Genomic DNA, 12,448 nt, shown 5'->3' with positions numbered 1-12,448 from the left:
ATATATCTGTCGAAATCCACGTGGTTCACCCATCGATGTCCGCCAGCACACTGGCCGCACTCCTCACACTCCTCCTTTATTTATCAGTGCACGATTACTCGTACGATGCATCATACTTACATTTCTTAGATCGAGTAGAGACAGGTGTTGTAATTACACATCGGATGGATCATTCAAAAAAGGGAATGAAACGAAAAGAGTTTCTTCTTCGTCGAGTGAGTATATTTTAGGTTATATTTTAGTTACGTTCAATCCTTCTCCCTGTATATCGATCGGTAATTCAATTTTCGTGATTTTGTACAGGTTATTAAGAAAAAGATAAATATTTTAATATTGTTGAATTAGTGTATAAATTAACGTTCTTACGTAAGTTGAATATTAAGTTGCTTAAACGATAATTTTCTACTTGGATTATTAACCCACTTTAATTTATCAATTTTTTTTTCGATAGTCATGCTGTAATAGTGTCGTTACGCATATGTTGTGATTCATGCTATTTTACTTGTTACTATCTCTTATCACGTCTAAAATTCACGAGAACTACTACATCGTGCTTGTGATGATCAAAAATATCGATTGATTAATAATTTTGCATCTCTGTTCACCGGGCGAAAAAAGCAAGCGTACCTCTTTGCCTAACCTTTAAAAGGAAGGTATATAACTTTTGATATATTATACAACTTGTGTCTTTCTATACGTATTCTGACTTTCATTTTTTACATTTTTGAAAATTGGAAATGGATCGAATTCGCAAATTCGTATTCTTTCCTCGGTAAAAATCGAAACGACTAGTGTGAATCAAAATGAAAACATTCGGGACAAGGATGAAATATTTTCCCCCGTTGTTCGTCGAAATGAAACGTGAAAGAAAGAAAGAAAGGAAATAATAATAATAATAATACGTCGAATAATACGGAAATTGAAGGAAAATTCAATGAATTTGCGATATCGGTCAACCTCCCTTTCTACTCGTTAAAAAATACTTTTACGAACGATATCGGCATAATGTGACGTAATATCGGAGAAAATTTTTCTATTATCTCCGATCGAGATGACGTAGGCGTGAGCGTAAAATATATATAGTTTTGAACTTTGTTACATATATAATTCCGCGAAATGCAAAGTTGAATGATTTTCCCCGAATTTCGAATTGTAGTATCCGGATGGATCGGCCAGTTGTGCGTAACAGAAACCGTTATGTTATTCCTCGATGAAGGTGATATTTGCAGATATTTGCGCATTTGTTCCATTCCAAATCTTTCTTCCTTCGATTCAATTCGAACGGAACGAACGTAGCACGGCAAGTTGTAATTTAAGAATTTTTATTTTTAGATGGACATGGATCTTAATTAAAATGTGAAACGAGAAAAAAGAAAAAGAAAAATATTTGTCTCCGCGTTGCTGCATGGATTGTACAGATCTTCGTGGTGATAAAGTACGGTGCATCGATGAAACGTATAAACGGAATTTTTAAGGTTATTGAGCGGGTAATATGATCGCCGGTTTTTGTAATTTTTTGAAATTTATATAGTTATATCTACAGTTACAGGGGATTAATCACCAGGGATAAATTTAGAGAGAAACCAGGTTTATCGGTTTAGAGCTGACTAGAAGTTTAAGAATTCACAAGTTTATTTTATCAATTTTCTTTTATCCTTATATTATAAAGAATTTCATTCATTAATATTAAATCATTATTTACACACGAAGAAATTATTGTAAATAAATGACAATGTTACTTTTTTATAAGAAAAATTTTTCTTATCAGTTCCGGTTGTTATATCGGTTATTATACATTGTGTGATTTATTGTTGAGGCATTTAAATACATATTTATCTTCATTTTATAATTCTCTCATCGAAAAAAAAGTAAAATTATCTTGCAAAAAAGAAAAAAAATTAATTTTTATGCTCTCCAAATTTTTATTAAATTAAAAATAGAAAGAAATTGATTTAAAAAAAAAAAAAAAGATAAAGATAAGATTTTCAGAAAAATTTTTTAATTTTTCTCTAAATAAAATGATAAGAAAAGTTCGTAATGACAAAGCGGATATATTATTATGTGCTAGATATAGTAATAAATACATAATAGATAAAATGATAAGTAAGTTTTTTATATTCTTTATGTTTCAAACAATTTTCAATTTAATATCTTTATAAATAGATTCTATACAAATATCATATATATATATATTTATCAAGGTGAATGTTTTTTGATACTTATTGTTCAATCGTTATGAATGAAGATGATGAATGCATAATATAATTAAATTCCTAACTAAAATCGTTGATTTTGTATATACATAATATTTCCAGTAAAAATAATGTCTGACGTCAATGTGAGTATTCAGAAAAAAATTGAATACATGTATGCGATTGTAACGATGAAACAGATCTTTGTTAAAGGAAAGTCGAAGAAAATACATTATTTTGGATGAAAATGTTTAGTAAAAAAAGAATAAAAAAAATTAAAGTTATATTTACGAAAGATATGAAATAAAAACAGTCGGTCAATATAAATTTTTAATATTAAAAAAAATTTATAAATCCATAGGAAGTATCATCATAATTCTATTCATAATTCAATGTGTATTGATATTTTTATGCAACTGAACAATTTTGTAAAACTTGTGTAAATATCGAATTTCGTAATAATCGTAGAACTCGAAATCAAATTTTCCCGCGGGCATATGTAAATTCCCGCCAATTGTATGGCGTTTCGATCGATTAGTTAGGTTCAGTGATTCGATTGACGTCCAGAGAGGTTAAACTTCTGCGAAGCCGAGTGAAATTCAAATTTAGCAATTGACGTAACGAGTTGTACCAGCGACCAGTTCACCACGGTTTATGTTGTTAGCATCAATGGATTCGGACGAAAGAATGGAATGAGTTGGACTAGAGAAAATCCAATGACGTCTTGAAACGTGTAGGCGTACCAAACCTAAAAGAAGGTTTTACCAGACCACCTGTAGCGATCAGGAAGTATCTCGGGCCAAATATATATACGTGAGAATTTTTTTTATGTTTTTATTCAACATCGTATGCTAAAAATATCGTTTCAAATTTAGAGATATTGTTTATTTTACGTTTGAAACGATTTTCCATAATGTAAACATTTTTTAATAATTTTTAACAACGAATTGGAAAGTGAGAATAACAAATAAAACGAGGAAAAATATTTGTTAGCATTCGAGATAAACGATTTATATTTATATGTTGATATTATTAAAATAATATAAGGATAAATGCAAAATTATTGTCTAGATGAATAACGTCGATAAATTTAATCCAAATAATAATCAACATTATTGTATCTATCTTTCGATAAATTCGTAAGTATCTAAATGTTACGAGTTAATTTTTTAACGTTCCAAATCCAAAACTTTTTAATTTTTAATTACAACGTTATTTTTAATTGATAGAAAAGTTACGTTTTGTGATTTCGTTTAAAATAGTAATGAACGATAAGGAACCATTGTGCTCTCTGGTAAGAAATGATGTGAATCTCAAACATCATTCAGCCGATAACACAGATTTCTATATGAAATATTAATTTTATTCCAAAAAAAATTTTAAGTGCAATTTTTTTATACACATTTCAATAAATTATTATAATATACGTATTATATTTTTATTTGAAAAGTAGATTATGAAACTTACGTTATTCGTTGTATATATAGATTTAATATTACGAATTAATAAGTACAACTATTTATAAATAACTAATTGCAATGCTAATTATTATGAATACGTATTAAAATAAATCAAATTTTATTTATTCATATTTATAATTAAATGATAAAAGTATAAGAAAAACAAAAAATAAAAAACAATTAATCATTTAATCATCTCGAATCAGTATATCAGATCAATTCGGATACGTTTCCTCGGATATTTCGTTAAATGAACATTGAACGCTTTCTCGAATTACTCGACGGAAGCCGTTCGTGTGATGCAGTTGTTAGCAAATAAATTATATTCAGCTGAAAATAGATTTCATTGATTTCGTTTTCTTTCAGGGACAAAAAATTTATTTATATGCACAATTTATTCAAAATATTTTTTCCCAGAGAAAAAGATTATTTCGTCGTAGAGTATATTCAATTTTCGTTAGAATACATTAGAATACATTTTTAACATGGCAGTTCGTTTTAACATTCGTCCATTAGAAAGAGGCGATTAGAAAATGGCAGAAGGCGCATTTTCCCCGAATCAAAGTTCACCGAGGCCGCATTCTTCCGCTTTATCTGCCGATGCACGGAGTTCCTGCTATGTCGTGGACAAAATTGTCGCGAGTCTCGCGTGCGTTCACGGTCAGTGACGTCTCCCTTCTATGTATGCTCCCTCGTCTCGTCCTGAACGAAGTCCATCACGTGACCTTGTTGGTATACCTCGTGTTTGCCTTAAGTCGCGAACAAACACGAGGAAGGCTAGTTGTTACTCGATAAAAACACAGTTAACAATGTGTATCGTTTTCTGCTTCGACGATATATATCGGCTCTCGGTCGATAAGATCGAGCGTGTCGCCTGCACGACGAAATTGTAAATTCGGCAGGTCGATATCATTTATTGGTATGCAACACTGCCACCGAGTCAATAGCGCTTCCATTCGGAAGGATTTCTTTTATGATTATGTCCTTAGACGTGCAGTTCCCCTCTTCGTAACATTGTTTGTCGATGGTTCTTCACCACACAATGAGACTCCTCGTTGTGTATCTCGTTTCGTTATATTCTTTGAAACGTACAAGTATACACGAAACGTATAAAAGATCGTATGAGGTAAGCTGTATTAAAAATTTTCATACGAATTATTATCGCGCATCTAATATCGTAGAATTTTATTTTTAGTTATATATACGATTATCGTGATATAATTATTTTTATCATTATTAATTCTAATTTTAACGTCGCGTACATTTTCATTTTAATATAAATTTATAATTAATCTTACAAAAGAAAACATTCTCGTTAATAAAGCGGCAACATTTCAGAATTGTATTTTGTTCCAATTTAACCGTACCAGACGGGCGAAATTTCATTCTTTTTTCTTTACGTGCGCCGTAATTGATGTTCATCGGATCCGGCTGATGCTATTATTCCCTTCAAAGCGTTCCAAATCCTCCGCCGCAGGTTTCATTCAAATTCGTTGGACCGAAAATGCTTGCGTAAAAAAAAAAAAAGAAAAAAAGGAGAGAGAGAGAAAAAAAGAAAAATAAATAAATCAACGCGACAACGAGTACACATCGCTGGGATTAATCTCGGTAGAATTGGCGGGAATGATTATACTATATGAAATTAAAATGATCGAAAACACAATTCCTGGGAACGGAACGGCGCGAAGGGAGCCATATGAAAAGGATCGAAGCTCGCGAATGGAAGGGCGGAAGTGCAAACGGGGCTTAATGCAGCATCAGCATCCGACACGGTGTACTGCGCCGCGAATCCGTCTCTCTCCCTCCATTAAGTCGCCTCCCTCCTTTTAATAAAAATATTTCGCTCTCTCTGTCCCACCGCTCCCTCTTCGTGCGCGCCCCCCTCTCTCTCCCACCTTCACCGCACCGGCCCTCTCTGTCCCGCCAACGCTCGGGGATATAGGGTGAGTACGATTTCGGCCCCCTTCGTGGAGCCACTTAACGAGGAGGTGCTCGTTTATCGAAAACTAGTTCCTCGTCGGGGACACGGGTAAATCTCTCGTTCTGAAAATACCAACGTCCTTTTTTTTTTTCCCCTTTCCTTTCTTTTTCTCTTTCTCTTTCTCTTTCTCTTCATGCAACAATTCCGTACGAACGGAAAAACGAGCCCGTGAAACGCGAGACGTGTACGAATTGGAAAGCGAACGACGAACGAGTAGAATCGTCGATATAAACGTAAATCCAATATTGAATCGAGAGAGAGAGAGAGAGAGAGAGAGAGAGAGAGAAAGATGCCCGTTTAACGCAGTTGATCACGACCTTGTGCTAATTTGTCGTGCTTCGAAATGTTTAGGAATATCTCGTTTATCGGAAACGAAACGATTTAAATAAAACGACGAAAGGAGGAGGATTGTTGATAACGCGCATAAGGTTAATCGACGAGGATTTTTTTTATTTCTTTTCCCTTTCCTACTCTCCCGGCTTTAATGCCGGTAAAATCGTTGATACTATTGTAATCGAAGTTACCTTCGGTACACTCTGTATACCCGTATATACACACAGGTTATCCCATTCTCTTCCTTCGCGCTCCGTCCTCGTTCGTTGTACCTTCGGTCTCTCTCCATGGTCGGTGCTCCGGTCGCGAGCTGGCTATCTCGGGGTAAGGGGTAAGAACGCGACAGTGCCGGCACGCTGCGTTCCGTCACCCCGCGTTATTGGGAATTATCAATCAAAAAAAAGTTTTAGGGTATAAAAATTTCTCTTCGCTACTTTTCCTGTAATGGAGTAGTAATTGTAATTTATATTTTTTTTATTTCGAAAACTTTTACTCGTGCTACGCTATATTTTGGATTTTAACTTTAAAAATCGTATGCTTGGTTATACAAATTTTTTAATCGTTTTTTTCTTTTTGTTCGTTGCAATTTTTTTTTTTTTTTTTTTTTGGTTATTCAAAACTATCGAAAATAAAAATCACAGTTTCTTCCGGATAAAATGTATTTTATATAACAATTCGAAATTCGCGCGTGATTTTTTTTCCATACATTTCAGGAAGGTTTCATTTAATCGCTCAGAGAAACAAATTGCGAAGTTTACGAGAATTGCAACGTAGTTTTTAATTAGCAAAGGGTGTAAAAAAATATTTTGTTGTCATATTAATTTTGGCACAAAGAATTCTCGAAGAGAGAGCCGTATCCCGCGTTGAAAATGTAGAAACACACTTTACTTTATAAATAACTTCCGACGCGGTTATCCACACTCACACACAAGTTGCAAAGCACGAAATTACAATATATCTATTCCGACGTCAAGATTATTTAAATTAATCGGAATGTTAAAACGAATTTTAACATTCGTCGTCGAGAATCGAAACTCGATTATCCCATAAACAACAATAAGAGCTTAATAATAATAATAATAATAATAATAATAATAACAACAACAACAACGATTACATTGAAAGGAATAACAAACGGGGGAAAAAAAAACACAACAAATTTCGTATATAATCGATCGTATATAATCTCGCAACGATAAAATCTTTATCGAGCCTCATATTTTCTCCTCGAACAATTTCATTTAAAAAAAAATTCGAATTATCACCGAATTCTCATCCGCATTGAAACTGAACGCGGTCAGAAATAACCGACGTTACAGTCATAACGCGTATTGCGACACGAGAAGCGCGTGAAAATTTTCCCGAAAATAAGAAAATTATCGCCCTCCGTTTCTCTTTTTCCTTTTTCAACAATATCGTTAAAAAATAATAAATTAATATTCCGCAGAAGAAGGCTCTATAACAAGGAGGAAAAAAAAGAGGAAGAAAGGAGGCCAATAAGCGATACGTCTTTTTCTCGAAGCAACGAAGGAAGGAAGGAAGGAAGGAAGGAAGGAAGAAAACCGAAGAGAAAAAAAACGAAGGAACAAGACGAGGGGCGTCGCGGATAGATCCGATCCTGAGTCGCGATTCCGAGGAGCGGGGGCGGCGGCGACGAAGTGGAAGGCAACGAGGAGGTACCGACAGTAGCTCCCAGACAGTGACTCCGCGCGTAACGACATGTAACCGGTTGATAAGTTTGTTCACGGTGTTATGTCATCGATGACAATTGTTGGACGAGCGCGTTTCCATCGTGGCCGATTCGTGGCACAGTGGTCGAGGGATAGGATAAAGTGTCGATCCCGGTGAAACGAAGGAGGAAGAAAAATAAACGAACAAAGTAAATAAACAAATAAATAAATAATAATCCCTTCCCGAAAGGAGAGACAGAAGGCGCGCTCGCTTGGAAACGGACCTTGAAGTGGTTCGGTCGAAAGGATTAAAGAATTTCGAGGAGAGAGAGAGAGATTTAGGGTGCGACAAGGCCGGCGCAACCACCGTGTAACCAGCGCGCGCGAGAGAGAGAGAGAAGAGAGAGAGCCTCGCGAAGGAAGAGAAAGAGAGAGAGAGAGGCGAATGTCGGAGAAGCTCGATGGGTCGAACGTACTCAGTGCTGCCGTAAGCTCGACGGAGTCGACGCCGCAAGCTCGATGCAAATCGACGTTGCATAGAAGACCGATCCTCGGATGAAAATCGTATTCGTACGAATTTGGATTCGGGCGGACTCGGCTCGGCTCGGGTCCCTTCGGTTCGAGCCCGATTCCCGCGGTCCGTGCCGTTCTTCGCTAAATCTAATCGCGAATACAAACAGGAATTAAACCGCTCTCGAGTGTACAAAATTTCTTTCTTCCCGAAGCTCGTGTGCTCGCAATAACGGAACAGCGGAGAGGGAGAGGGAGTGCGTGTCCTGTGCGTCTCGAAAGCGGTGGGTCAACAATGTCAATGCCCTTGAGATCGATCGTCCAAGCCGCTTGCCCGACCAAACCGACTTGTTGTTTGTTAATGGACGGTGAGAAATTGACTTCGGGGTGAGTTCGAAGGCCGGGGCCGGGCGGGTGGGGGGAGACCCGGCTGCGCCGTGATACGAACTAATTGCTCGGTCGATGGAGCCGCGCTAGAAGACTGCGTACGACTTTTCGACTCGTTCTTTTTTCTTTTCCCCCTTTATCCCAACGAACTCGGAGAAACTGTCGCAAATACGTACGTATGTTTACGTAGCGCGACTCGTTGGGAAGCCGAGAGGTGGGGTGGGGGAGAATAGTTGGCGGGCAAAGAAGAGAAGAAGGAAGAGGAAGTAACAACCGCTCGTTGGATGGAGTGATGAGCGGGGCCCCCGCACGGGGCACAGCGCCCCGTCGTCAAAGACGTCACCACCACCACCACCACCACCACCACCAGAAGCGCCACCAGAGGCAGGAGGCGGCGGAGGAGGAGGAGCCGGAGGAGAAGCGGCCGAAGGTGAACCCGATATTTCTCTGGGCCTCGCAGCGGGAGCAGAGGATAGTCGAGGTGAGATGCGAGGACTACGACAAGCGGAACCGCATCAAGCTGACCAAGACGGCGCAGGGATGGCGCTCGATACCGAGGACCGCGTCCAACATGTACTCGGGCGTGACCGCGGCCGCGGCCGTCGCGCCAGCCCCGTCGTTCCAGGCCCCGGCCCCGAACTCGTCCGCCGCCCGTCCGGCGGCCGACGGCCGAAAACTCGGCGGGCGGAAGAGGGGGGCGAGGGGCCGGGCGAAGGAGTCGGCCAACGGCGCGCTGCGGGCGGGGAGGAAGAGGGGGGGCCGCGATGAGGCGGGAAAGTCGGCTCGCCGCGCTTACGGTTTCCCTCTCGAGGAGATGAGGAGCAACTGGGACGAGGAAAGGGTGCGATCCTCGGAAGAGGAGGAAAAGGAAGAAGAGGAAGAAGGGAACGAGAGGAAGGAGGAAGGGAATAATAATGGAATAATAATATCGGAGGAGGAGGCGTGGAGGGGCAAGAAGGAGAGGAGGAACAACAACAAGCTGGAGAGGCTGCAGAGGGACAAGCTGTTCCAACCGCGAGTCGTGCTGGAGCAGCTACACTTTTCTCGCTTGCCCGAGGCCGTTCATCGGAATGTCCTTCAGAGGCGGAGGGGGAAGATGAGCGACGAGGACGAAGAAAACGACGAAGAAGACGAGGAGGAGGAGGAAGAGGATGTTATCGACGAGAGGAGGAGGAGGAGGAGGAGGAGGAGGGCAGCGGAGAGCCCGGAGAAAAGGAGAAGGAACAAGGCGGGCATTCAGGACATATTGAACATGATCGACGCAACAGCCTCCCCGGTTCTGGCCACCGACACGCCTAGCGCCGATCTCCCCGTCGACTCCACGAAAACTTACCAGATCGAGCCTGCCGAGCGATCCTCCAACGAGCTGGTCACCAGCTACCAACAGGTAGCCGACGACAAACCTGGTAACCCGAGTAACGAGGAGAAAATAGAGATACACGAGGAGAAAATTCTCACCGGTTATCGAGAGACCGAGAGCGAAGAGGAGGAAGATGAAGAGGAAGAGGAAGATATAATTTCCGCGAAGAAAAGCGACGGGCGGTCGGAGGAGGAGCGGCCGGACGAGCCGGGCGGCTGCGAGGAGCCGGCGAAGTTGGCCGACTACAACGACAGCTCGAAGATCCTGAACGCGTTGAGGAACACGCCCGGCCTCTCCGTCTCCGTGACGAGGAGCCACGCGGCCGAGAAGGCGGCGTTGCCGAGGCCCGCCTCCAAGGCGTCCTCGTCGAGCCGCTCGCCCGACTCGCAGGCCGAGTGCGCGGAGAGGCTGCTGAAAACCGGCAACAACGCGCTCGCCGATTCCGCGACCGAGTCGGGCGCCGCGAGAAACCTTCCCGGTTTATCGATCGTCATTCCGAGCTATCGATACCGAAATCCGAATCAGCCGACCGCGTCCCCCCCCAAGTCGCGCGTCGAGTCTCCGGAGAGCACGGTGAATTTCCCTAAGAGCGAGGAGGTCGAGTCGAAGTTGGACGGATTCCTGCACGAGGAAGAAGAAGACGAAGAGGACGAAGACGAGGAGGAAGACGAAGAAAGAGAAATGGAGGAGGAGGAGGATGATTGCGACTCGCAAGTGTTGGAGGACCTGAGACGCCAGAATCTGGATTGCTTGCACAGGCAGGGAACGGGGAACTCGGAACAGGAACGGTCGGCGCCGACCGAGAGGAAGAGCGGAAGGAACAGCGAGGCGCAGGCGAAGTGCAAGTACCAGGACGTGGAGCACTTCGACGAGCAGGTGCTCGAGGAGTTGAGAACGCGAGGGACGGTCGTGTCCCCGCAGCCGAGCGGGATACCGTGCTCCCCCGCCTCGAGGAGGCCGTCCTCGGCTTACCTCGAGAGGCTGCTGCCGAGCCCGCCTTGCTCGGTGTCCTGCTCCGAGGACGCGAAGAACGATTTGACGTTGAAGGGTATACTGTCCTCCCCGAGCCAGATGGAGATTAGGGATCACGAGAAGCAGAGGGAGATCTCGAACAGGTGCGATCAGGTGCCCAGCGACCACCTCCCGACCCGGCTCGAGCATCCTGGGAGGAAGGGGGGGGCGAAGGGTTGTTTGCAGGAGGCGAGGAACGGCGGGGGCGGGAGGCCGATGTCGAGCGGCGACATCCACAGCAGCACGTATCTCGAGGCGAGGGGGGCGAAGAGGCCCGTGTCCGCCGAGTGGTGCAGGCAAAAGAGTCAATCCGCGTGCCAGAGGGGCGGAGGGGCGAGGGTGCGCATGGAGGAGGGTTGCGCGACGTCGACGAGCACCGACAAGCTTCTCGATCCGGCTAGTCAACTTAGAGAATTGATCGAGACGTCGGGACACCTGATACCGGACCCCCTCCTCGTGCCCAGGGACTATTTGCCCGGGCTGGCGGCCTCCCCGGCCACCGAGATACCGAAACTGTTGGCGTCGAGGCCCGAGCTCAGGTTGCCGGAAGCGTTGACCAGGCCCGACCTCCTCCGAGATCCGGATCTGTTGGTCATATCGTTGGCGCATCTGCAACACGTGCTGGACCACGGCGAGGGGCCCGTCTCCAGGTCGAGGCAATCGTCCTCCCATCATCCGAGGATCGGGAACGGGGCTGGGAAAGGGGGAGGCCACGCGAGCAACGGGAGGAGGAACGCGGTCCAGACGAGGCCCAAGCTGAGCTGCAAACCGATCGGCACCCTCATGCCGGCCCCCATCGATCTTTCCAGCACCCGAAGGACCAATACCTATTTGCCGTTGCTCAGGGTGAGGAGCGGTTTGCTTAAACAGGAACCGGAAGTCAGCTCCACCGCTAGCTCCCCCGACGAGTCGCAACTTTGGCATCCCTTGTTCGGCAGGTAATTTTTATTTTTCTTATTCTCCTAGTTCTCCTAGCTATTAAGGGCTCGAGTTGCGTTAGGAAACGTGTGTTATTTTTATCCGAACGTGACAATTTAACGTTCAATTTTTGTAACGAACAATCAACCGTTACGTAAGACGATAAACAATTTCACGCGGTTGACGCAAGTGTTCATTTGCATGACGAATATAATAGTACGTAAGATATCGCACGAAGAATTTTATTTCAGACCGAATCGAGTTTACGGGATCGAGAATCCCGTAATTATCGTATATTTCGTTCAATTTTCAACGTTGCTTTTAATTTTGTCAAAGATTTTTAAAGTATAAATATTTAGGAACGATTCGAAATTCGAGAAATTTTTTTCGTGAAATAATCGTTTTTAAAAAGAGTTAAATTCCTTTCGAGACATTTATTTGTATAGAGACGTTATTTACTCGATGAAGATAATTATGCGCGGTGGTTATTTTATTTGACTTCTGGTACGCACGAACGAAGGTAGTAGGGAAATATCCCTACATGGAACATGTTGGAATGAAATACGTCTGGTCTGTATGACGTCGACTGTAATTAATGCGAAAGAGAGACGGACGAAAGGGTAAAG

At 42.6% G+C, this 12,448-nt stretch overlaps 1 protein-coding gene and 1 long non-coding RNA gene across 5 annotated transcripts in view; both read left to right on the top strand.

Annotated features, from left to right (window-relative positions):
• The first annotated feature begins 20 nt into the window (after positions 1-20).
• LOC102653751 lies at positions 21-1,888 on the top strand. 3 transcript variants are annotated; one of them, XR_411446.3, is made up of 5 exons: positions 81-215; positions 304-366; positions 452-653; positions 1,333-1,487; positions 1,544-1,888. It is a non-coding gene; the product is annotated as an uncharacterized LOC102653751 (long non-coding RNA). The 3 variants fall into 3 exon arrangements; XR_411445.3 differs by having other exon boundaries at positions 1,333-1,475; positions 1,544-1,589; XR_001702602.2 differs by lacking the exons at positions 304-366; positions 452-653 and having other exon boundaries at positions 21-215; positions 1,333-1,475; positions 1,544-1,589.
• A 679-nt stretch (positions 1,889-2,567) lies between these two features.
• The window catches only part of LOC724737 (trichohyalin), a 34,640-nt gene continuing 24,759 nt past the window's right edge, over positions 2,568-12,448 (top strand). For both annotated transcript variants that reach the window (XM_026439737.1, XM_026439736.1), the window contains exons 1-2: positions 2,568-3,005; positions 7,414-11,842. In XM_026439737.1, coding sequence (XP_026295522.1) covers positions 8,826-11,842 — 3,017 coding nt within the window. In that variant the 5' untranslated portion in view covers positions 2,568-3,005; positions 7,414-8,825. The remainder of the gene's footprint in view (positions 3,006-7,413; positions 11,843-12,448) is intronic.

The sequence above is a fragment of the Apis mellifera genome, linkage group LG3, assembly GCF_003254395.2.
Source record: "Apis mellifera strain DH4 linkage group LG3, Amel_HAv3.1, whole genome shotgun sequence".
Classification (NCBI taxonomy): Eukaryota; Metazoa; Arthropoda; class Insecta; order Hymenoptera; family Apidae; genus Apis; species Apis mellifera.
This window is presented reverse-complemented; position numbering and strand designations above follow the sequence as displayed.